We start from the raw sequence: 25,300 nt of genomic DNA, 5'->3' as shown, positions 1-25,300 counted from the left end.
CCGACCTGCTCCGCCGGTGCCCCGCGGCTGCGGGTGCCTGTTGAGGCTCTCCCCATGTGTACCCGGCCTCGGGTAACGCAGAGTCTGCTGTTCAAGACGGAACCTGCCCGGGAGTGCAGGTGGGAGGTGGTTCAAGAAAGAGGGGAAGGATAAATCACTGTTGGTGGCATAGGGGTGGGAGCTAGGAACCCCTTTTCGGGAGATAAAGCAAAGCTCCTTTGTACATCTTCAGGATACTTGCCTCTTCCATAGCAGAGCAGTGCCTGACCCCACCCTATCCAATAGTGCTTGAAGTAGTCTGCCTTACATAAAATATTTTTATTAAACCAAAGTCCCTTCCCCAAATACTTAGTTTTAATTCCAAGGAATATGAGTCCACAATTCTTATAGAATCAGTGGGTAAAGCAAGCTGGAGACAACTTGTATACTTTGTAAAGTTAGCTGGTGAACGTACTTAAAAGTGTCTTCACTGTGATTTCATAGGAACTATACTGTATTAAAAGAGTATAAATCACAAATACACACATTCCATCTTCCATCTAGTAGACAAAGTGTCCCATGGTATCCTGAAGATTGAAATAAAAATCTGTGAGCTCATTTTCAGAGACCTTTATCTTAAAGTCTTGATGGCATTACTTTTGCATTTGTCTCGTTATAGTTTTACTAAAAATGCAGTTCCCAAAGCTTGTTAGTTTCCCATTGTATTGTCAGTACTGGCAGAATGAGTGTGTCAGGGTATGCAGAGACTGAAGGCCAATTACTGAGAAGTCGGTAGAAATACAAAAGCTGTCACAGTATTCAAGCCAGCCTGTAATGTTTGGCTGAAATGCTTCAGAGATTATTAGCATGAAAGTTCTGTATTGTATGTATAGTAAGTGCTTCCTCAGGCAATCCAAATCCTGGGATAGCAGAGCCAGATGCTATCTGCTTTGACATGGTTTTCTGAATCCAGTCTTTCATGAGAAGCAACAGTCTCTAGTACTTACAAAACAAGGCTAGAGAAACTGAGTTTTATGGTGATCTGTACTTCTGAGTATTGAGACATCTTGGCTATATTTAAAAGGCTAAACTCTTAGGTTTTAGCCTAAAGAATTATGGTGCTGCCCTGGGTAGCTGCTGGGTAGTGTTCTTGGAATGAAACCTTTTAGATCACACTAAGGTGTGCTGTAGACTCTGAACATCATCTTTCCATCTGTAAGAGATGTGGTGTGTGGCTGCAAGAGAACACAACATTAAACATGCTGAGCTGTAACTCTCATATGGACAGAGGTGTGTAAATTCACTTTGTGTAAGTTCTGTCTTTTGAAGCAGATGGGAGTTGTGGTGAGGAAACTTGAAGGGAAGGCTTCTGTGTTCAGCTGCATATTTATATTAGATAAAAGTGAGTGATGTTGAACTAATACTGAATGTTTTGTGTGGCCTGTGCCATAGAAACCACGTGCAGTTTTCTAAGTAGCTTTACTCTTTATAGGTGGAACAAATGGTGTCTGTTGTCCAGACTTTTGATGAAGGTGGGAAGTTACAGGAATGGAGGTCATACTGAGGTCTCCTAATGAGAAACAAGCATGCTCCATGCCTATATTCTGCCCATTATCTTTAACAGCAGGAGTTTCAATAGTTTATTCTCAGGGGTGCAATACCTCTGGATTCACAATCGCATTTTGGTCTGCTTTACGTCTACTGCTAAACTGCTTTTATGTGCAGCTATCTCTTGTCAGAGAGAAGTATTTATTTTATCCCTTCTTAAATGGGTGCTAATTTTAAAACTCAGTTACAGTTTGAGTGTGAACACTGTTAAGTGGTTGCCAAAAATATACAGACCCCATTTCATTGTTGAAACTTAATTAAAAGTGGTGCTTTGGTTCTTATCTGGCAGGGACCCCCATTGCAAAAAAAAAAAAAAACCCTGCCAACCTGATCCCCTACAATTTTGCAAAATGAGAAAGAGGTTGTAACAGACATGCAAGATCAGTCAGTCCTTGGAAAAGCAAGTAAATAAGAGAAGGTGAATGCATAATTTTATTCAAGGGCTGTTTTAGTCTGGGGCTTGGTAAAACAAACCAAGTGCTGTGTAATTTTTCTCTCGCCTCACTTAAGTGGTTCTTAAGTGAAATAGTTTCCTCTTCCTTGTACCAGATTATTCAGTGTTAAGTGTTACGAAAATCCTCTGTAAAGATGAGGGTGGAGAATATCTAGGAAGTGTGACAAATAAAGGTACAGCTGAAATAGCCTCTGATTAAACATGGTATTTGCTTTTGATCATCTTTTTTCTTAGTTACAGGATATTGTGGTTTGCATATTAGCTTTGAATGGCAATCTTAATTTATTAGTCTTAGATACTAATGCCATATTTGCTAATGAGGAATTACTTAAATCCCAACTGTACGGGGTAGATGACTGTTCAGCTAGCAACAGGATTTCATTTTTTTCTTTGTAAATGTCTTTGGCTGAGAAAAGTTTATCAGTTGGAGAGGAGAGAAACTTTAATAACTGAAAGTGTACTGCTAATGCTCTGTGGATGATAATTGCTGAATGCAGTCTTAATGTGCATCAGGGGAGCATTCATGCTGAGGTGCTAAGAGCAGCCTGCCTGGATTTGTGGGTACAGTTCACGTTCATTGCCAAGCACAGTGAGCAGAAGAGGCTAATGGAGTCTCAGAGCTGGGTGTGTTGCCCTGTGTGAGATTGTTCTGGTTTTAATCTGTGACTATAACAAAAATGAGGGAGTTCTGGTTCTGAGAGGGGGTGGTAGCACATCAGCAGCGTGTTTCATCTGCAAAGGGGCCTGAGGCTCATGGACAGCATAGCTATAGGAATAAAGTGGTTAAAGTTTTAAGTAGTCCTGTGATGGTAGACATGGCTGTACCTAGCATCTGTATATGGGTACTACACTTGCTGTAGATATATATAAGCTACTATATTATACATATGGTACTATTATAACAAATGTATAATTACTAGCTACTCACTATATATGCAGTGAGTGTAGTCATGTACATGTAATTTTTTATATGTATGTATACATGCTCCATGTAAGATGTCCAGCAGGTCTGTTCCAGCCCTCTTTGGTTGTAGTTTGCAAATGATTTGTGCAAGTACCTTGAAGTAGAAGACAGGCCCTAAGAATAATTACATTTGTGCGTAACTTTACTTGAAAGTAATTCTGATATATTATTGTCAACAGAAGTATGGAACTGAATGGAAGTATGGAAGTAGGCTTCTTGTGATTGTTTAAGGCAAAAAAGTATGAGATTGTACTCATCAACATTCAAGGTCTTCTCATCAGCTGAAAAGCTGTGAGTTGAAAGCTGTGGATAGGCACTTTATGTTAAGACTGCACTGACCATTAACATCCATAAAGTTCTTAAAGTTGCAGTATCTTAATTTTTACTTGTGACAGGTTTTGCTGATACAGCAAATCTCTACTGTGAGCTGTTACATTGATGCATAACCAAGTAGCCTTTGGTCAGCAGCGCTGCTGACATTGCATCCAGCTGCTGTAGAGCATCCTCTGCAGTGGTTTTTAGCCAGAACTTCTGTATTGACCGAAGGCTTGTGCTTATAGACACTTGGCTCCAGCAACAAAAGAGATGGATTATGCTGGTCTGCAATGGGAAATGACAGTGTAGTTCTTGAGGTCTAGTTCAGGCTTCAGGCAGGCAGACTTAATAATAGTGCATATTTACATCTTTAGGAGTTAAACACTTTAATAATAGTGGTCTGTAGTGCTTCTGTCATTTAAAGAATAATTTATTATTTTCTTTTCTGTTTTATTTTTGTTTAAAGACTGTGTCCTTGCTGCCCTTACATTGCATCTAATATATATTTTTTATGATTGTCTCTGTTTTTGTCTGTGCAAGCTATTCTTGGACAACCTGCTTAGCTTGCTTGATTACTTTATTAATTTGTGACAATGGGGGAGTTTGTCTCTGTTCAGTATAGATGTCCTGGGGCAAAGGATCAAATACAGTTGGGAAGGAGGAGGGAGGAGTTTCCCTATAGAGGTAAGGGAACGATTTTTAAAAAGAGGATCTATCATACTAATATAATGGGTGAAAGAAGTGAGAAAATAAATTTACATTGCATAAGGGGGAAGAATGTGGAATTACTATAGGTGGAGCCAAACTGCAGAAAGGAAGTTTTTTCCCAGTGCTAAGTTTGAGTTGTGTGGATTATCTGTGGCAGAGAGAACTGAGAGGTTTACAGGTCAGATATATAAAAGATTGGAAACTATAATAATTTTCGCTGACTCTCATTCATACAGGTGAAAAAGAAGAAGTCAGCATCTTTAATTTTGTTATTGCTGTTGTTGTTTTCCTCAGAGGAACAGGAAGGAATTGTGCAGTCAGTCCTGCAGAACTCTGCTAAAGCAAGGATGAAATCAAACATTGAGCTGATAATACACTCAGAAATTGCACTGGTGTAACCACTTACATTTACATAGAAGAAGAGCAGACTCCTACCAAGGCCCTGGTGAAGTCACAGGTCATGCAGCCAAAAGGCACTTCTACCAGGACAGTTTAGTGCAGATATCTATAAAAGGCTGTGTTGGGAAAGATGAACTGCAGGACAGTCCTTAGCCAGTAGCTGTGAGAGTTTGCAGGTTCAGCTTCACTGCAGTGTTAAATGGTGTGACAGATTCATAGGGTAAAGCTGGCTTTCCAGCAAGGTAAATGGCAAACCTCTTACCCAGTCCTCCACCCCCCTGAGAAACTTGTTCAAGAGGTCATACACTTTTCAGATAACTTTTTTTTTTCTATGATCACCTATAAATGCATAAGAACCGTAAGTAACCCTGTAGTAATGTGTGTTGGTGTTATTAAGAATTAACAAGATTCATTGCTGTGCAAGAGGAAGCTTCCCATGAGTAAGGATGTTAGTAGATATGCCTTTTTTCAGCAGTGGTGGTAAATAATCTTGTGTGCAGACTCTACCTCTGAGAAACAGCCTAGGTCATCAACTCCAGTTACAGCTCATAAAATTGTTAGGCTCTTTTTGGAAGATTCATGTACCTGATACAACTTCTTAGTTTCATAGTGTTCTCTTTTTTACCTGTGCTGAGCCTGATTGATCAATCAGTCTCTAATATAAGAAGTACCATGTCTCTGGGGGGGTTGCTAGAGCATAACATTGACAGGGTAGAGGTGGTGACAGGTTTAGAAGCACCTTGGCTAATGCTTTCTTGTTTTTAAATGTCTTAATAGATATGAGTGGAAGTTTGTGAAGGCACAAATTCTTCTCTAGCCTCTGCATTTGGAAAGAGAAGGGTGTTTTGTAAGCTGTTAGTCTGTATAGAACACAGGCCTGCCCAGCCATTCCAAGAATTAAAATATAAGTAATGGCTCAATTAACCAAAATTGCTTTAATTTGCTCTGTTCCAAGTCTGTTGTGCTCATCTCTCTCTAAAAGGATGGAATTTATACCAGGTATTTCTTAGTAAATAACACTAGGATATAAGTCAACCCTGATGAACACAGCATATGCTAGCCCAGTGAACTCTGTTGTGATCTGAATATTAAACACATCTCAGAAACAGATAAAAAACTTAATCTTGTGTCGTTTATATGGAGCAAGGTTAAAATAGGCTTACAGGAACAAAATAACACAATGCAGGCAAGGACAGACCTTGATTGCAGGAAGGAGAGGAAAAGGCTTTTCTCTTTACTAAAGTGAATGAAAACTAACCAATTGCACAACATATGAATTAAGGACAAAGGAAAAGCATTCTTCTTGACGAGTTGTGTTCCTGAGCAGGGACTGTTGGTCCTGACAGCTCTGCTTAATGATGCCTGAGGGCTGGGCAAGAAAGTGTTGGGAGAAGGGCTCACAGTTGGGAAGACCAGCAGCTATTCTCTTGCTATTAAAAGTAAACCAATATGGACACACAGAGATGGGCAGAGTCTGCCTGTGTGCCTTCTGACATAAAGCCTTCAGTGCAACTCTCCATGAGGCATTCCATTGTGAAAAGGAATTGTAGTGCTCAGCAGTGTTTGCTTTAAATTTTGGGGGTGTATGGTTTGGTTTAAGAATTGTAGCTGTAAGTTGGGTGGGCTAGAACATGTTTGAAGAGTATAACCACTAAAGCCTGAGGTAGGAGTGAGCTGAAGAAGCATTTTTTTTCTTCAGTTTCCCTTCATGCAGTCAGAGGTGGAGCACTGGGGTGTGGACTGGGTCGTGCTGTCTGGATGCCTCGGTTCTCAGCTGTGTGGGCAGGAGCTGAGTGAAGAATCAGGGCTCTCTGTGGCACTGGCATCCTGACAGCTTCAGCTGGCAGGCAGCTGCTTGAAGCTCATTGCTCTCCTGATCTTACAGTCTGACTAGCACAAGAAAATTTATGGTGTTCTTTAGACTTAAGATGTGACCCCATTAGCTACAGAAGGGTAGAAAGTGAGTGAAACAGAGAGAATATTGATCAAGATGTGGGGATGTGGAGTGAGCCATTCAAGTATCTGAAGTACAGAGCATAGATAACACAAGGCCTTCTTTCTGTGCACTGCTCTTCCAGAGCAGCAGGATTTGAGACAGATGTGCCAGGAGTCCTTTCTGCAGCAGGGATGTTAGAAGGACTGTAGTATTGTTACATCTTTAGCATTTAGCATTTGTATTTGAGAAAATGCTTTTCCTTTGGTTCCCATTTCAATTTTTTTTTTTTTTTGAGGTCTTGAGAGCAGCAAAGAGCCTTCAAACAGCTGTGCACAGAGAAATAAGGTGTTCTGGTAGTGTTGGGCACAGAGGTGCAGCTGTGTCAGAATTGTTATTGAAAGGTGTGCTACAGTTTCAGTATGGGTTTCACTCTAGTGCTGTCTGGCTTGATAATGAATAAGACACTTCAAACTGGCATGTTCTAAAGAATAAACCGTAAGGCAATTGTGCCATCAGGTATGGATTCATGTTCATCCATATGCAAGCTGTATGTAATGCATGGTCTACTGCTAAAAATACCATTCATCTGTGTAGAGTGTCCTAATGGATCCTTTTTTGTTATGCTCTAGTAGCAGAATGTCTTAGACAGGAAATAGTACCAGTCTGTGTTGTATCTTCAGAAGCACTGGCTAACCCTGACAGTCTGCATCTGGGCTGTTTGATGGAGCTGATCTGCAGCCATATATAAATCTTTGCAGTGTGAGTGTCAAGTGTTTTTCTTTAATTAAACAATTTAAATTCCTGAGAAGTCTCTTTACTATTGACTACCCTTTGTTAAATATTTTGCAGTTGTGCTCTTTCATCCAAAAATCTCAAAGTAATTTATAGTGATCCTATTTCTTTAACTGTAAAACAGAAATGAAGAGGCACACAAACTCACTGTTACGATGCTTGCTAAGATGAATGCAACTTTCTGTGTACTGAACATTAATAATGCTGCTAATTATAATTTGTAAGTGACAGAGAAAAACTTACATAGAAGTGAGACAGGTAGGTTGACTTCTTATAAATGTTTTTTTTGCAAGATAACAAGAAGATAAGAATGTTTTACTGATCTAATTTGTTGCTGTCTGGATTGTCCACAAAATAAAAAAGAACATTTCCCAAATTAGTCTATTGGGTTGCCTGGCATGTTACAGCAGTAAATTGTTCACCAGGCAGTGTGTGCCATTCTTTTCTCTGTTAAACTCTTCCTGGCTGCCAGAGCAGCTGTCAGTTCTGTAAGGAATGCAATCTGGTAAGTTTTCATAGGAGATACCTCACTCATTTCAGGAGAACTGCTGTTTAAAAACAGCTGTTGTTTAAATGTTTCAGAGCCAGCCTGGGGCTCCTTGAATCATTCGAGCTGTAGCTCTAAATCCACCATGTTTGGGGACATATTCTGCCAAAAGGTCAAGACTGAGATTAAACTATCAGGCAAATGGCTATTTAAACTCAAAATATCCATATTATTGAATGAGCAGATGGTGGTCTGTACTGTGAAACACGATCTGGAAAATTAACACCTCATAGGGGTATTTAGCAAGAGTAGATACAGTAAGAGGCACAGGATTATTTGAAGACAGACATGTACAGATTAGCCTGGAAAATATTAAAGAATTCATTTATAAGCATTACATATTGTTGAGATACACATAAGCAAATTGCTGCTTTGAAAGTAATGGCTGAAGAATGTAGCCTTAAAAAGCAAATGTGAATGTGGAAAAAAAAAGCTGTGCTTCATTTTTTTTAGGGAATTACTCAGTATATTAAAAAGAAATGAACTGACCCATAGGTTAATGAATCTCCTTTTGCAACATTAGCATAAAATACACTTGTGATACCAAGACTACCATATCACATTTTGGATGACTATTTTGAGCATACCATAACTATTGCTTTGGGGAATTGCTGTTATATTGATTTAGTCTAAAGAGCAGACCAGATGTATTCCGCTGTGAAGTACCTCAGATTAGATTTTTGTATTAAAATGATAGGCTCTGTTGGAGTGTTGTCTGTTTTCTTGTTTCCTCTTTCAGAACTGCATCTAAAAATGCCATTTCCTAGTCCTGTTTTCCTTTAAGCAGTTGTACTAATGTGTGTGAGATTGCTGACTGTGTTTGGAAGGGAGTAAGGTCTGCAGGATCAAGAACAGAAGCATGAGGGTTCATGAGATGCTCCCTGCATGGATGAGTCCTGCACTGGATGTCAGTGCAAGCTAGTGAGCTTCTAGGTTCCTTTTCAGCTCAATTCTCTGCATTTGTTTTCTACTTTCAGTGAATTTTGAGGTATTTCAAGGAACAAGGAATAGCAAAAAAGGAATAATCAGCACTCTTACTGAGTTTGCTGATAGTGTCCATAGGAATGGCAGACTTCTTACAGAAGTACAGCTGAGTATTGTTTCCTTTTTAGTGAAGATGACAGTTTTTCAAGTGGTGCTAAATGTGCTTGGCTTCTGCCTGTTACCCTCCTCAGAAGCGGGCCTATAAACTGTATCTTTAAAAACCAAAGCAAAACAAGATTGTGTATATGCTGGGAGCCATTCACTCCTGTAATGCCTGAGGTTGTTTGCTCAGCAGCACATGCCTGGGTCAAAGGTCTGAGGGAAATTCATGTTTATCCTGGAAGTGCTTAAAAGTGGCAACCAGCTGTTGCTGGTAGCAAGCACATTACTGTTGTGTGTAGGTGAATTTTCTGTGTCCTTCGCTTGTAGCTCTTTTCACATTACTCTTTTAAGGGAATTTTTCACATTACTCTTTTCAAGGAATTAAGACTGGTTAGTCTTGCACTTAGGTGCTGCTGAAGCTGCATAGTGGTTAGATCTGCTGGCTCTTAACCTTAGCCAGGTGTAGCAGAGTGTGTGAGAAGAGATCATAGTTTTTTTTTGGTTTTTTTTTTTGGTCTGTTTTTTTTGTTTTTGTTTTTTTTTAATCACACCAAAGGTGATAAAATAATTTTTCTAATTTTTTTTTTTTTTTTTTTTTTTTTTTTTTTGCTTATGTAGCCCACTCCTATAGCTGTTGCTGAAAATATGACATACATAAGCAAGTCCCTGTAAACTTTTCATCCACACAACTTATTTTTCTGGTATAGAAATGTCTGATGTGTAGTGTGGCCCCAGAATATTGCTGAAAAGGTATTCTCTCTTTTCAGCCAAGCTGTTATTCCTGCATGTAGTGGATGAATACTTGTGTTGTTGTCAGGTCGGATCCAGTCTCAGTAATGGCTGCGATGCTGTTTGTGAAGCTTTCAGCTTGCAGGAGTATAGGGTGTTAAAAATAATTTAAAACAAATAATTAATTCCAGGTTCTGCTCACATGAGAACGTGGGGAGTGATGAAGGATGGAAAAAAAGTATGTATGGGTGTAGGCATGTAAAAATTAAGTGAGTGTGTGTGGAAGGAAAGCAGTATAGAGCGGAAGAGAATGCAGTGGGTTTCTTGGCCTACCCTCAGATATAATTTGCCAACAGAAAAATCTTGTTCTTAGATTTTACAAGCTGGTAAAAAAATGTACAACTGAACGTCTCAGTTTGTGCATTCCTACTTATGGTAAAATATAATTGCTGCCTCTTGCACTGATATCTGTATGAAGAAGTTTCTTGTGAATATAGACTTATTTTTGTTGATCTGTCTGATCAGTGTGTCAGTGTCTGCCATGGAACAGTAGAAAAGGCTCTTTGAGTGTCCCGGATGTCTGGACATTTGTGTGACCCGATTCGCCTGCAAACCTTCTACTCCACTCCTTATTGGAGTGACATTATTCCAAGTGGTTTGAACATGCCTGTATCTTCAGTTAACTTGAAGAAGTGAGGGGACTGTGTGTCAGTACATGTACCCAGTGCCACATCTGGTTTAGTGATTTAAGTTAATGGCTTGAAGGAAAGCCTTACTCAAACTCTGTATCCTGTTACATGCATTTAACCCAAGACTAGGGATGGTTTTAAGACTGAAAGAAAAATTTGAAAACTGTACTTTAGCATGCAAGTGACTTTTGGCTGTCAAAGTGTGTGTTTGCTGGCTGTTTGTGTACTCATTCTCTGGAATATTTATTGGGGATTACATATAGAGAAGGTGTGTGCCTTTTCTATGCACACAAAAGCTTGTTAGCCCACTGCTACAGGGTATCTCTCTATGGTGCTGTGGGTTTCTGCTGGCAGCTGGAAGGGCACAGCTTAGTTCAGAATGCCAGTGTTGGTCTGGCATGGATGATCTCCCTGCTGGGGCTTTGGTTGTTTTTTTTTGAATTGAATGTGATGAGTTTATTATGTTTAGATGGTAAATCTGCCAAAATTGACTATTAACCTTTTCTGTGGCTGTGTATGTAATGTGAGAGGTTTTTTACCTGTCTTGTTTTTCCTGGGACAATTCAAATATGGAAAAGAAGGAGCAAGAGGAGTCTCATGAATTAGATGTATATGTGAAGGAACAGTGGCTTGAGTTAGCTTGGGGAGCAGTCACTCTTCAAATACTGCAGGAAAATAGTTGCTGTAGCATATTACATTGGCCATGGATTCTGGTATCCATCCCTCTTACTGTACTTCTTTCATGCCTTTTAATGGTTTAATTATGTTAATAAATGAAACTGATGTACTTCATAAGGGAATAGAGGAATGACATTTCAAGCCAAATGTTTTTTCTGCACTGTATTAAAATTCATGCTTTTTTAAAGGCTTTTGGCATATGGATGAACAGTGTGTGCCTGTTACGGCTGTTACCTCTCTAACAAGTACTGCCTTCAAATACTGACTGCACTTTCAGATTGCTTTTCAGACAAAAAAAAGTCTGAGTGAGTATTCCTGTATTTTCATCTGTGCTTGTTCCTAAAACATGTACCCAGTAGATGATGTTGATACTCCCTTCATTTTTCATGATCTTCAAATGGAGATGGCATGTGTGGGGCGGGTACAAAGACAAGACTTGCCAAGTATGAAGAAGTTTAAATTTGAATTTGGAGGTTTTCCATGGCATGTGTGGCTGGAGACAGTATTTCCTGATTTCTGTCATGTACATGCTCATTTGAGCCTGTAGAGTGAACATGTCCAGAAGACACTGATCACAGCACCAGCTCACTGCTTTATAAAACAGCAGCAGCAGCTGCTCCTGTGGCTGCAGGAGCTGGGCCGCGGTTCCCTTGGTGCGTGGGGCTGCTGGCATGGGGTGGCAGGGCAGACACTGTTCTGTGCCTGAGCCAGGGAATGCTGGGGCACCCCTGCTGTGTTGCAGCCACCCTTGCTGCTGTAGGAACCTGCACTATTGCCCAGCTGAGGGTGGTGGTGGGACTGGCCCGGGGTCCCTGAGCCCAGCACCAGCATCACAGGGATGGGGTGGGAACTGCTGGGGCCTTGTCTCCCACGTTTGTTTCTTTAGATGGTGCCCTTGCCACCCCTTGAGTTACATCCCAATTTGTTACAAGAGGATTTCATGCTGTAAGGCTGTGTTAGGAAAGCTGAGTGAAAATAATTTAATGTTATTTTTTCCGTAAGTTTATCATGGATTAATAATAAAACTCTCTACTGCATTTTTTACAGTGTCACTTGATGCTTGGGTCTGTGCTTGGCACAGGTGTTATTCTTTCATTTAAATCTGAAGGCAAGTATAGCTTCTAAGGGAAAAATTAAAGCTCCAAGTGTTACACAGGTTTCCCTTGCTACTTGACAATACGAAAAATGTGAGCCAGAGTCTGAAGTGGAAAACTATTTTGAAATGAGTTTTTGGAGCAGACTGGACCATTTCTTGGAAAAATACTTTATACCAATGAAATATACCTATTTCATATCCACACAGACTGGACTGTGAGCAGAAAGGATTTATTTTTCCATGTGACTTTCAGAAAGTCAATAATAAGTGGCCTTTCCAGAACAACAGGTGTCTTTGTAGTTCCAATTTTGCTTTGACGTAGCTTACCTTAGTGCTTGTGCTGCTTTTGGCTTCTTTTCCCTGCCTCTATTGTAATCTTCTTCCTAAAGAAGGCTGAATGAATGAAGTGAAAATCTCAGTCCTCCAAATGCCAAGCCTCCAGGCAACAGAGATTAATGGGTTACTTGGCTGTGGCTTCACATTGGTAGTTGGAAAATGTAACTGTGGAATAGCAGATCGGGAGAATCCATCAGTCACTTAAAAGAGCTGTTAATAACAGGCTGGCAGTGATGGTATCTGTGAAAAACATCACAAGGTTCCCACTGACATAGTTACTGGCTGTATTTTGCTGGGGGAGGGTTTTTCTGGAGAAGCCCAGTCCCATGGTTCGGCTCCAGTTCCTGCTAGCAGTCCATGTGTAGGAAGGAAAATCTCTGTGTGCTAATTAGTCTCTGGGGCTCCTGTCTTGTGACTTGTTTCTATTTGTATAAGCCAAATCCAGGCACAAAGCAGAGAAGGTGCCACCAGTATTTAAACACAGCATATGTCAGCCCCACTGATTGACTTTAGTTATGTTGAAATACTATGGGGGTTAAAGATTCTCCTGTCCTCCCCTTTCATCAGTATAAAAATCTGTTCAGACCAAATGAGTGTAGAGAGTGAAAATCCATCTCCAACAGAGGGCTCCAGAAGTCCGCATTGAGATCAGGGGCCTCTGCTGGGAGGTTTTAAACATTTGATACACAACTAGAGACTGTTAACTGGTGATTTAGTACTAAAACTTAATCTGAGTTAGTGGTAGTTACTTTAATTTCTTAATGTGTTCAATCCAGTGAAACTCTTCACAAGCAAAAACTATGAATGTAAGAGAAAAAGGATGCAGAAGTCTCCCTAGTTTAGTCAGGGATGGAAGTTTCATAGCATTTAGCTTCATCACTTTTCAAATTTCACCCCCTGAGTGTATGGAGTCACACAATGAAGAACAAAGTCTGCAGCAGCAGCATTGTTATTTGAGAACAGCAACCTTAAATTGGACATTTGTGCTCAACGAAGGTTGCAAAATTGGAAATTACTTCCGCCACTGAGTATTTTATTCTGCCTATATGTGGAAGTGGCTAATGGTTTGTCACCCAGGAAACACTTTCAGTTATTTCTGCTCCAGTCTGTTAAAGCTCAGAGCTGGCACTGTTGATGTGCTGTCGTTAATTTTAAAGACAGGATGGCAAAGATGTGATGGTTTGCTTAGGGTACAAAGTGCCACAGAATAGGAAAGAATTTAAGGAATGAAGAAGGCTTTGGGAGATAGAGTATGTGGGCTCAGTGCAGACTATGGTGGGTCTTGTATTTGTTTAAATCAAAATGTAACTTACTCCATGGAAGCCACATACTTTAAACTTTCAAAAAATGTTTAAGATGTTCTCCCTCTTTGGACTTGATTTTTTCTGAGTAAGTGTTTGTTCCAAAATAGAATTGTACTGAATCGCTGACAGTTTTTCTTCTCTTACGTGTGTTGTGCACATCATATGTTGTCCTTAGGACAGTTCCAGGCTGGAAGTAAGGAAAAAAATTTTGCTGCAGAGTGAGGGAACACTTCCAGGAGCTTGGAGGTTTTCTGGATTGCTTTCGATGTGGTTTTCTCATCTAAATTGTGACTTTTTCATCTTGGAAGGGACCAGGGTAGTTTCATAAGTTATTGGAATTCAGGTATCTGTGAGCAGAAACTACTCCCAGTCGCCACTGTTGTTTTCATTAGTTGAGAAGGAGCCACACCACCAGCTAAACTCAGAAATTACCTCTGAAGGCTGGGAGGGTTTTAAAATCTTCGCCCTACTGCTTAATACTCTGTAATATCTGTTAAAATAGAAAGTTACTTTTGATGTATTTTGCTTTCAGTTTTAATAATTCTGATGGGGCTGCATTTGATGAAATCACATCGCAGCCTTTCTTCTTTATGTTCAACTGACCTTGCTAAATATTGGTCAGCAGCAGTCAACAAACTAAGGCTGGGCAAACCTCCTGGGCAGTGAGCTCACACCTCCTTTAACTTCTTGGAAATGTGTGGTTTCAGAAAGGATGTTTCCATCATACAGTTATCCAGAGCTGTTGTTCAGCTCTAGATCCAGTAGTACCTTTTGTCTTGGTACCTCTTCTGAGTCTTGAGTAGCAGTTGACACAAATGATCAAACAGAGTTTTCCTTGCCTCAGCTGTTTGGTTCAGGTGTAAGGTGATATTGCAGTGAGCTGGGGTGGGGGGGTAGATGTGCCCTGGGATTACACAGAGGGACATGGTGCCCTGTGGGTCCCTCTCTTGAGAGGGGGCTCATGCCCATCCCTGCTGCACACTGTGGCTGCACAATGCACATGTGGGCACAGCTGGGCTCACAGTGTCTGTGCATCATCCACCTGAGCCAAAATTACATCTCAGATAGGTCAATTAGTTAAACTGGCATTACTTGCCAGTCCCAGAGCTCTAATCCTTTAGGATTATCTCAAGATTGGCTGTGAGTCTGGGGTTTTAAAGGAGTAAATCTGTCCCTGGAAGCCAGCAGATGCTCAGAGTTGGCAGTGGGACTTCAGTCATTATCATATATCTCCAAGAAGTAATTAAGAGAAAGCAATAATTACTCTAATTCTATGCAATAGAGCAATAGGACTGATTTGTTTGGTTTGAAATTATAACTTTAGTTTGAAATTGGAATGCACATGTTTTAATTATGGGGTATAACTAGAGCAAAAGAGCATAGTAGCTATGTGCCAGGGTGTGATAGAGTTCTGGTTTTTTTTCCCAACATTGTCACTTGATAGACACTTCTTCTCATCTATAGAAATGCAACATAATGAACTATTAATAGAAGTGAATTTAACACCTGTGTGGTCTGATTGGCTCACAGAAAACCTAATCAGTTTATAGTATATAACTAAGATGAATGGGGAAAATCAGGATTCAAGTTGTATGAACCATCTGATTCTGTAATTTACACGAGGAATAGTAATTTTTTGGGGGTCTGACTTTGAGCTCATATGATAAGCATTAAATACTAAGTAATCATTACTAAAGTAAAATAATCTGAGGCTTCAACAGGAACTGATGCTCAGACATGTTCAGTGTACTGCTTCTGTTCTTGGTGTAGTAATAAGGCAAACTTGCCATGGGATAGAAAATCAGTAGAATGCCTGTGTGTTGGAGTCTTCTGGGGTTTCACCTTTTTCTCAGGACTCTTGACATAACTATGGATCATGGAGTCTGACTTTGGGCATTCAGACTTGGATTGAAAGCAGCGACTGTAGCCCTTGTACACTTTCAGGGAGAGAATTAAGAACTTACTTTTGTCAGTCTTTGTTGGCAGAAGTTCTTCAGTTTTAATCTGTGTCTCACCTGCCAATATAAGGAGATAGTGAGAGCTGGGAGAGCACCTCTTCCTCTTAGGTCCTGTTTTGCAGGAAGAGGTTTTCTTGCCACTGAGAACACTAGCATGGAATGTGGCTGGCTGAAGGAAAAACTAACCTGTTTTTTGACATAACGAGCTGAAACTTAATTAAAATTCTTTTATCAAAGCACAGCCAAATAAGTAGCCATTCAGTAATGACTGGAATGTGTCCTCAGCCTGGAAGGACTCTGCTGAGCATGTAGCATGGCTCAGTGGCCCAGCTGATCCCTTTGGACTGCTGCAGTCATGCTGAAATTTACACTGGTGCATAGTCTGTCTCATAATTCCTTAGTTGTGTGCAGTTTCATTTTTAAGTGAACTAACTTGGTTTCTGTAGTACTGATTTTTCAAATGTACCTCTTGAACAGTAGGCAAGGTGAACAGGAGCTCTGTTGATGACAAGTCACAATATGCTTAATGAGATTTTTTCCTAACAAACATTCTTTGAAGCCTAGGGGATTTTAAATATGTCTGCTTTGAAATACTTGGTTTACAGCAGAAAATAACTTAGGCAAGATTTGGACAGGGATATGAGCATTGGGAAAAACCTATGATCACCTGTCCTTTGAGATTTGTGTTGGGCCAACATTTTTTTTTTTTTTTTTAGAGAAGGCTGAACAATTGAATTTTTAATCTGTTGATCTCAACACGTCGTTTTGAAATGTCATTGAATTTTTGAGTCATCTTATGTCAAGGGGCACATCTTTCCACTGTATATTGTGTTGGCTGCACTGTTTATTCCCTGATTCCTCAGTGGGTTTTCCTTCTGGCTGAAGTGTTAACAAGTGTGGTCACATGGAGCTGTGTGGGAAAGTCCAGAGGAGAGCCACAAAGAGGATCAGAGGGCTGGAGCACCTCTCCTATGAAGACAGACTGAGAAAGTTGGAGTTGTTCTGATAGGGAAGAGAAGGCTCTGAAGAGGCCTTATAGCAGCCTTCCAGTACCTGAAGGGCCTTCAGAAAAGGTGGGGAAGGCATGGAGTGATAGGATGGTTTTAAGATGGAAGAGGGTAGATTTAGGCTAAACATTAGGAGTAAGTTCTTTAGTGTGAGGGTGATGAGACACTGGAACAGGTGGCCTTGAGAAGATGTGGCTGCCCCATCCTTGGAAGTGTTCAAGGCCAGGTTTAGTGGGGCTTCAAGCAACCTGGTCTGGTGGGAGGTATCCCTGTCCAAGTATTTTTTAGGAAATCACTGTCTCTATTTTCTTAAATTTATGGTTGTTTGGTTGGTTTTGGTTTTTTAACATTAACAAAAAAACCCAACAAAAATCTCATCTCTTTCCCTGGCAATGACAGAACTGAGGAGAAAATGTATCTATTCCCACATTAGGAATAGCTTAGAAACAGATGTTTTGCAAAGGACTTGCTCTAGGAGATTAAAGTTAAATGCACTGTTACCAGAATTAGAAAATGAAGCTATTAATGGCCTATCTAAAAGCGTGGTTGTTTAGATTACCAACTCTTGTGATGACTGCTATGTTTCTGAAACAAAATCTTTGAAAAAGATGCCAGGCATATGTAGAGAGAAAAGAAGGAAACACTTTAAACCAAAACTCACGTACACTGTGTGTCCTGATTTTGTATATGTATCTGTCAAAAGCAAATACCTTACTTGAAGGTGTCATTATCCAGGGAATTAGCTTCATTAGAGGAAATGATAGATTGTGGGAGAAACTATTTCTGTAAAAGTGATGAAAACATTCCTGTTTCACAATACAGATGTGGTTTTCTTATTTAAAAAAAAAAAAAAGTGTTTTCTTATAATACATCAGTTTCATTTTGTGTCTCATTTCCTCGAGTGACATTGAATAAAGATTTCCTAGTAACAAAAACTATGTATTGATCTTAACTGATTCAGTCTTAACTGGGTCCTGGTGGGTGCTGGGTTTAGTTGGAAAAAGCATTCTGAGGGACAGCAGTGTGCTTTTTCTCACTGCTACTTTACTGAAAAGCACACAGAAAAGCTTTTCTCTCAAGAGCAAAACTATAGCTGAAGCCTTAAAGAGAGTCTGAGTTCCTCTTTGAGCCTTGTGAATTCAAGTGCAGTCCCACCTGTGCCTCCTTCACACTGTAATGTCAGAGATCTCTTCTCTCTGATCATTTGTATCAGGGTCAGGAAGCTCATGGGTTCAGCATCCATCCCTCCTTCCATCACACCTGCTGTGTTGCACCTATCCTGCTCTTCCTGCATCCTCAGGATGCATTTTTCAGCTGTGCATGATATTTCTTCCACAAACTTGCATACTGGTTATTAGTTTTAGTAGCTTTAGAGGCAGCTGTGCTCTGTGTGTGTGTGTGAGACACTTCAATGAAAAATAGACAATGTAAGATCTTTTTTTCCGAAAACCTCTGTGTTGTAATAATACTCATGGGGGACGGCTGATACAGGAAAAAAAATTGTTTTATTTGGTTTTTAAAATACAAGCCTTCACATTTTGTTACCTGAAGACTGTTGAAGGAGGGCTTGTTGGAGGAGCCTTTCTGTAGGAGAAATAAGTCCTTTATGGGAATGTCTTGTTTTTCTGATGAGAGATTTTTTTGAGGAAAATAAACCAACAAAACACGTGTTCACCTTCAAAATGAAGTATCTGGCCAAAGGAGTGGAGAGGGGGGGATACATGTTTGCACAGAGCCTGGGATAGTTCAGGCTTGGGCCTTGAGTGGGTCTCATTTTGCTTCACGGGCTGGAGTTACTAAGATGCCAGTAAATTCAGCTGAACAGTGGCACAAGACTGGTGTAAAACCAGAAGAAAGCCTGAAAGCACTTGTATGCATAGTTTTGGGGTTCACAATCATTTCAGTAACAATACTTTTTCCCACCCTCATCAATAATGGTAAAATTCCCCTCACTTGACTCTCTGATAGAAGAATGTTCTTTGCAAAACTTTTGCCCACTCTTTCTTTCCCTTCTAATCAACCACTGTCGGTAAACATTGCAGCAATAATAGCAGTAATAGCAATACATTTAGTGGTTTTCAGGTTAAATAACTGCAGAAGTATTACTGCTTTAATTCTTCTCTTGTTTTTTTTTTTTTTTTGGTTGGTTGGTTGGTTTTTTGTTTGTTTGTTTGTTTTTCTGTTTTGTTTTAAAGGAACAGTGCTGTGATGTAGCTTTTCATTTATCTTCAAATGTTGGCATGTCAAACCTCTAGCAACATGATGAAAGCACCTGATTCTGCTGCCTTCTGCTTTTCTGATACTACCTCTGCATATCCCTTGAAATTGTTTCTCTTTTCCTGCAGACTGCTGGTTGGAGCTCCTCGGGAAAAGGCTTTTCCATCCCAGCAAGCCAACAGAACAGGAGGCTTGTACAGCTGTGACATTGCATCCCCAAATACACGCTGCACACGTGTCATATTTGATGAGGAGAGTAAGTTCTTTTCAGTTTGGGATTGAAACAGTTGTCTAATTTTTCTTATTTGATGTGATCCTTTCCAAAGGCAGTGTACAGACAGTTGCTTCTGTGGATTTATACACAAATTTTCTTTCTTGCATCAGAATATGTTGTAGCTTAATTATTAAGATAGCACGAGATTCTTAAATCTTGGTAGATTTGGATATTCTCATTCTTATGTAAATTAGCATGACATGGAGTAATTTATTAGAAGTGTTTAATAAAATGGATGTTGTCAGTGATAAAATGTACAGACACTGCCACCTGCAGACTGTCTCCTGTTGTATGAAGTGCATGACTTAAACTCCCCCCAAAATAAAAAAAAAATAGTAGTTAACTGTTAATATTTGAAGCTGTCTTTTGATACTCTGCAGCTGACCCAAAGATGGAGAGTAAAGAAGACCAATGGATGGGTGTAACTGTCCAAAGTCAGGGGCCAGGAGGAAATGTGGTGGTAAGTCTGAATGATTAACTTGCAAAAACATTTTGGATGTACAGTGAATGTTCTGAATGGTCTGTGTTTCTGTGCAGCTTTCTGTAAGCTTAACTTGCCTGTGTTTACTGCTGTGATTTCTTGTGGGTAAGGACTTGGATGTCTCCTTAGCAAAGCAAGACACGTGTGACTGTAAAAAGCTTTTAGTTTTCCAGTTCTGGGTTAGCTTTTATTTATAACCCTTGTAACAACAGTCTAAGTTCATTTTCAGGGTGTCCACTTTTTTTTTTAAAATTTGTGTGTTATGTACATTGTTTCTTTTAAATTGCACTGGCTACAGACATGGGGAAAAATAGTGTGAAGAAGCTGTGAAAGTGGGCAGGTATCATCAGCCTGTTTTCCAAAACGATCAACTTCACTTTAACTTTCATTATGGACTTCAGCTGAGTTGCTCCTGTGTATTATTGCACTGCAGCAACAGTACTGACTATTCTTTATTTTATACAATACAGAGAGAGAAAGCTTTCAGGAGTTACCAGAGAATGTTATGTTTTTACCTCTGTCTCAAATAGATCTCTCATGATATTATAGGGTACCAGTACCATCATAAATTGGGTGTGCAGTGAAGCTTCCCCACATAGGTATTTTCTTGCAGGTTAATGTTACTGCCTCCAAAAAGGGCAGGCAACTTCAGGGTGTGAATTTGAAGCTATTTAAGGATATTGAGGCAATAACTTGCTTCTGTCTCCTGTAGAACCCAAATGGGGGCAGAGCAGACAGAAAGTCCTGTTCATTGAATAATTAATCATCAACTAATGCCGTCTTGTCTTTTCTGAGAAGGAACTTTTCTTTTTAAGTGATAAGTGGGAAATGCCACTTACTAGATGAGGTGTGGGCAGCCTGAAGGTCACTGTGCAGCAGGGCAGTGCTCAGTGCTTTTAAGTGTGGAGCAGCTGGGTGTGTGCTTAGAATTTAAGCCTTGATGGGAACCATAGAACAGATACGGCAGCTGAGAAACCTGTCTTGCTTGTGCTCTTCACACATCAACTGCATCTGGCTCTGCAAAAACACAGATGGCAAAGGGCTTTGATTGTTCCACCTCTTCTTAAAGTGGTTTGGTGGTTACACCACCTACCCTGGTGGCTGTCATCCTGTGTTAAATATTTGATTAACATTCTGTTCCCATATGAACAGTGTAACACGTTGTGCTCAGTGCTGCTGCCCTGTTCCATTCATAGTTATCCTGTAAGTGGAACATCCAATGTTGGAAGTAGGAATAACCTCCCTTACCTCTCCTTCACTGGGAAAACTTTGAGCCTCTGTTTTGTGGCACTTGTGGAATGGGTGTGTTCTGAATAGTCTCAGGTAGATGATAGTTGAACAGCTTCTCCCTTCCTGCACGAACGTGTAAGTCATTTAACTCTGACAGCTGCAGGGAAACACGGCCATTTCTGTGACAGAGAGAGTGGTTCTCTCTTCTTTTCTTGAAAGAGAGGGATTAAGCATCATGGAACACTTTAGGGATAAAAGCCCTAAATCCCACAGCGAAGAGGGGTTTAACCATGTGGCCTTTCTTGATTGTGAAGCTGGTTGCTCTGACTTGTACCCATAAAATTTTCCCACAGGTTGCCCAGAGGGAGCAGTGTCTCTGTGTTACAACCTGGATGTGTCTACAAGGTGGCTTGACTTAGAGTATTGCTAGCATGCAGTATTGCTGAAGGAGACAGCCTTCTCTGATCACGTGCATACCAAACATACAGAAAGCATCACTTACTATTTCTTCTGTCTTGCAGACATGTGCACATCGCTATGAGAAAAGGCAGTATGTAAACACAGTGCAGGAAACCCGGGATATCATTGGAAGGTGCTATGTGCTGAGCCAGGATCTCACTATTAAGGATGATATGGATAATGGAGTGTGGAGTTTTTGTGATGGTCGCTTAAGAGGCCATGAGAAGTTTGGTTCCTGTCAGCAAGGTGTTGCTGCTACTTTTACTAGAGACTATCATTATATTGTGTTTGGTGCCCCAGGCACTTACAATTGGAAAGGTATGACCTGGCTTCCTTCCTGCCCACCATTCCCATTTCCTCTGAGATTGCTCACAAGGCTTGCATCCTAAGTTTTAATTTTTTTTTTTTTGTTTTTTTCTCTTGAGGGGGAGTGGGATCTAATGATTTCACCTCGTTTTCACAAAATGCTGTGCTTCTATGTCAAAAGTATTTACTGAAGTTCCTTTAAATATCTTTGAGGGAGTACTTCTGAATGAGTAATGGAACTCTGCACATACGTACAGCAAGTTTTCCCCATTTTAGTCTTAGTCTTGGAATTGAGTGTTTGCATTGAGAATTCCACACTGGTACTAGATTTTGTTCAAGTTATTTGACAAACCTTTTTTCCCTATGTTTGAGCAGATGTTAGATAGCTACACTGACATCTTTGTTTATCCTGCAGTGTTCTTCACTTTATTCTTTGTGGTCTGTGGAAAGTAGTACTTCCAAATTAAATACTAGAGGACTGCAGGAAGGTAACTGTACAGAGCACTACTATATGTATTCATATCTAAATCCATAAATATCCATGTAAAATTCCATGGATAATCTGGCTAAGAGCCAAGTACTCTCTGTCATGTCGGAGATACTGCCAACACTTCAGGGAAAAGAAATGACCAGATTTTCTGTGCTAGTTTATATTGAGAAGCATCTGTCTCTTTTAGAGTGATTTTTCCCATCACACTTGGTTACCCCAGCAGCTGTAAATACTTCCCTCTTCAGAACATCTGATCCTCCAACCATTAAATTTTTTCCCATCGTACACCTGTGCCTGCTATGTGAACCATGCAGAATCCTTGAGCTAAGCTCTGGCACAAGGTGTACTTCAGTGAAAACTTAATCTTCCACATATCTGTCAACAAAATCTGCCCAAGCTGAAACAGCATACGGAGTTCAGACACTGTTTTACTGTAATTGCACAGAAGAGCAATGACAATTTATCAGTCATAAAAGTACTCTTTTGTATCATGGAAAAACGTGTTAGTGCTTGCCAAAATGTTAATATGCCCGTTGATAAAAGGGAAGCACACATTTTACTGAACAATAGCTCTTTTCCCCTTAAGTCATGTTTTCTAAATATATCACTGGTGTTTGTCTTAGCTGAACAGTATTTTTTTTTTGGTGTGTATTCCTGTGTCCTTACCTCCTTTTTACAAGAAGCTCTGTGAGGGTGACAGCTGTGAGATGAGGGTGGTTCCTGACGAAGTTAGTCCCATGTTTTTGTTGAGAACGTTTTAGTATCCCATGTTTTCCAGATGATTGCATGGCCTCTCTGTACAGCAGTGGGAGATTGTGGCACGCAGCTAAAACTTAGAAATTCATTGCCTCCACTCAATGTGCTGTTCTGTGTTTGTCCCATTTAAACAGCAGTCACTGTCTCATTCTTCTCAATTAATGTTGGTTGGGAACCATTTATCTGTTATTTTTTTTTCCCTTACCATTCATTTGCTTTTATTTTATCATTTCATTTCTTCAGGGGTGGTTCGTGCAGAACAAAAGAATCAGACATTTTATGATCTGGGTATCTTTGATGATGGGCCTTACGAAGTTGGTGATGAGAGCCGCCAAGATAAGAATCTAGTTCCTGTTCCAGCTAACAGTTACTTAGGTAGGATTAAGCACAAATGGTAAATCTCTTTAGGCATCTTAAGTATTTGTCATCCCAGCCTGGTGCAGTGATACGGAATGGGAGCAGAAAACCCTTCATCTGTGGGCACTGTAATGTGTGAACCATTTTGGATAAGTCGCACATCCCTTCATGTTTATTGGCCAGTTTTAAGTATGAGATGATACTCTGCTGAGATACCTAGAAGAGCTGCTAATGTAATGAGAGAGTTCAGAGCTGTGATGAAGAACCTGCAGTTTCTCAGGGAGTGATTATTATAATTCTAATGATTAAGTACAGTGTATGGATCTGTAGTCCTTAATCACAAGGTCTCTGCCATGTGGTATCAGAAGGTTTATTAAAATTGGATTTTCTAGATGTAACTGCAGTTTCTCTCTCCTGGTTGGCGAGTGCAATTTTTTTAGTCTTCAAGTTTTTCAAACTGCAGGGGCCATTTTACAGAACTTCAGTATCCTGTAGTATGAGTGGTGTTTATATTTTGCGTGTGTATGTGTGTGTTGCAGGAGGTGAGCCTCTTGAACTTCCTGAGTGCATGGAAGCAGAAATACATCCTTAGGCCAGTGTGTGTTAGGGTACACCAGTGAGATGTGTTGGTGCAGAGAGAAGGCTGTGCTGCATTTTTGGAAAGCCTAAAGTGTAAAGGACCTTTCTGTTCTAGTGTATTGATCCACTGCTTTTGGCATATGCAACAAACACCATTTTTGTAATCTGAAACTGGAATTTCTGTGTGAGTGGAAAGCTGAACAGATGGGAAGACACTGCTAATATAAAAAGTAAAAGCTTTTAGAAGACACGGATTATAAACTTCCATTAAATATCTCCAGTAATTACTGGTTGTAAAAAAAAAAAAATACAAAAATTTAAAAATATTCCCAAGAGTTTACATTAGAAAGACAGGCTGGTAGCCTTTTCTGGTGAAATAAGAATTCAGTAACAAATGAATTTATCTTCTAGATATAAATGCTGCCTTTAATTTTTCACAATCTAACTTCCAGACAAGCCTGCTGTTCACTGGCATTGCTGTTCCCACTGATTCGACAGTAATTAGACATGGTCATAGCTGCTTTGCTTAACTACTGTTGATTTTTTCTCTTCAATCTGTCACTCCTGTTCGCAGGTCTTCTGTTTTTGACAGCTGTATCTGATACTCATCCAGATCAGTTTGTATACAAAACATTGCCTCCCGGCATACAGGTGGACAAATCGGTGGATGTAATGATGAATAGCTACTTAGGTTTGTGACCACTTGAGGTGGCAGCATCTGGTCAGACACTGTCTCCAGACCCTCGGCATTATTCTCTCCCCTCGCTCCCCCCTCATCTCAAGTCCATTACAAGGGAAAGCATGTAAAACCAGGGATTCAGATGAGGAGGAGCGTGTAAAATAACATGGCTTCAGAGAAACACTGATTTGTCATGCATTTTTCCAGACCCTCTCATAACTCCCCCAGATTGAACTCCCTGAATCTTTCTGAAGCTGTCCCATTGTGAATTGCTGTAATTGAGAATTTGCATAGTAGTGGTGAAGTGTTTTGGAAGGGAGATTTCCTGGCTGTGCTTACAAGTGCTGGCTTGTATCTTCCTTTTTGAAATGTGTGGAATTTTCTACTCTGGCCTTTATTGAATATGTTAGTGTAGGCAGTATGTTCTTTTAACTGTTTTTTCTTATATTGTAAAAGGTATTGCCTTTTATAAAGAGTAAATAAGACTAAATTAATTTGAATGTGTCCTTCAGCTGAGTTAAATCAAAATTGCCAGTTTCACCAGTACTGTGTAAGGTGATTCTCAAATACTGTGTACATCATTCATGTGAAGTATTGTGCTCGTGTGGTACATTTTGCATGTTTGCAGTGGAATGAGACTGACTTTCACTTAAGAAGCTTTACAAGAATTTTGCCAGAGGTGAAATACTTGAGCTATATTCAAGTGGTAAGGTTTAGTCAATTCTAGGCTGCTGTATTTAAAAATTACCTTGTATATGGTGCCTGTGAAAAGTAGACCTGAGTGAGCAATTCAGTGATCCAGTTAATGAGAGAAATACTGAAATGAAAGGCATGGAGGGGCTGTAGGTGTATAAATATGCATCCACCAGTAACAGATATGGAGGATG

At 40.1% G+C, this 25,300-nt stretch overlaps 1 protein-coding gene across 4 annotated transcripts in view; it reads left to right on the top strand.

Annotated features, from left to right (window-relative positions):
• ITGA6 (integrin subunit alpha 6) overlaps positions 1-25,300 on the top strand; it is a 48,961-nt gene that overhangs the window by 5,138 nt on the left and 18,523 nt on the right. For 3 of the 4 annotated variants that reach the window (XM_071747337.1, XM_071747336.1, XM_071747335.1), the window contains 4 exons: positions 18,931-19,058; positions 19,457-19,536; positions 21,309-21,564; positions 23,042-23,173. In XM_071747337.1, coding sequence (XP_071603438.1) covers positions 18,931-19,058; positions 19,457-19,536; positions 21,309-21,564; positions 23,042-23,173 — 596 coding nt within the window. Of the gene's footprint in view, positions 1-18,930; positions 19,059-19,456; positions 19,537-21,308; positions 21,565-23,041; positions 23,174-24,308; positions 24,426-25,300 lie in introns of all 4 variants that reach the window. The other variant, XM_071747338.1, reaches the window with a different exon arrangement.

The sequence above is a fragment of the Heliangelus exortis genome, chromosome 6, assembly GCF_036169615.1.
Source record: "Heliangelus exortis chromosome 6, bHelExo1.hap1, whole genome shotgun sequence".
Classification (NCBI taxonomy): Eukaryota; Metazoa; Chordata; class Aves; order Apodiformes; family Trochilidae; genus Heliangelus; species Heliangelus exortis.
Note: the sequence above shows the minus strand (reverse complement) of the source record. Positions and strands in the feature narration are given on the sequence as shown.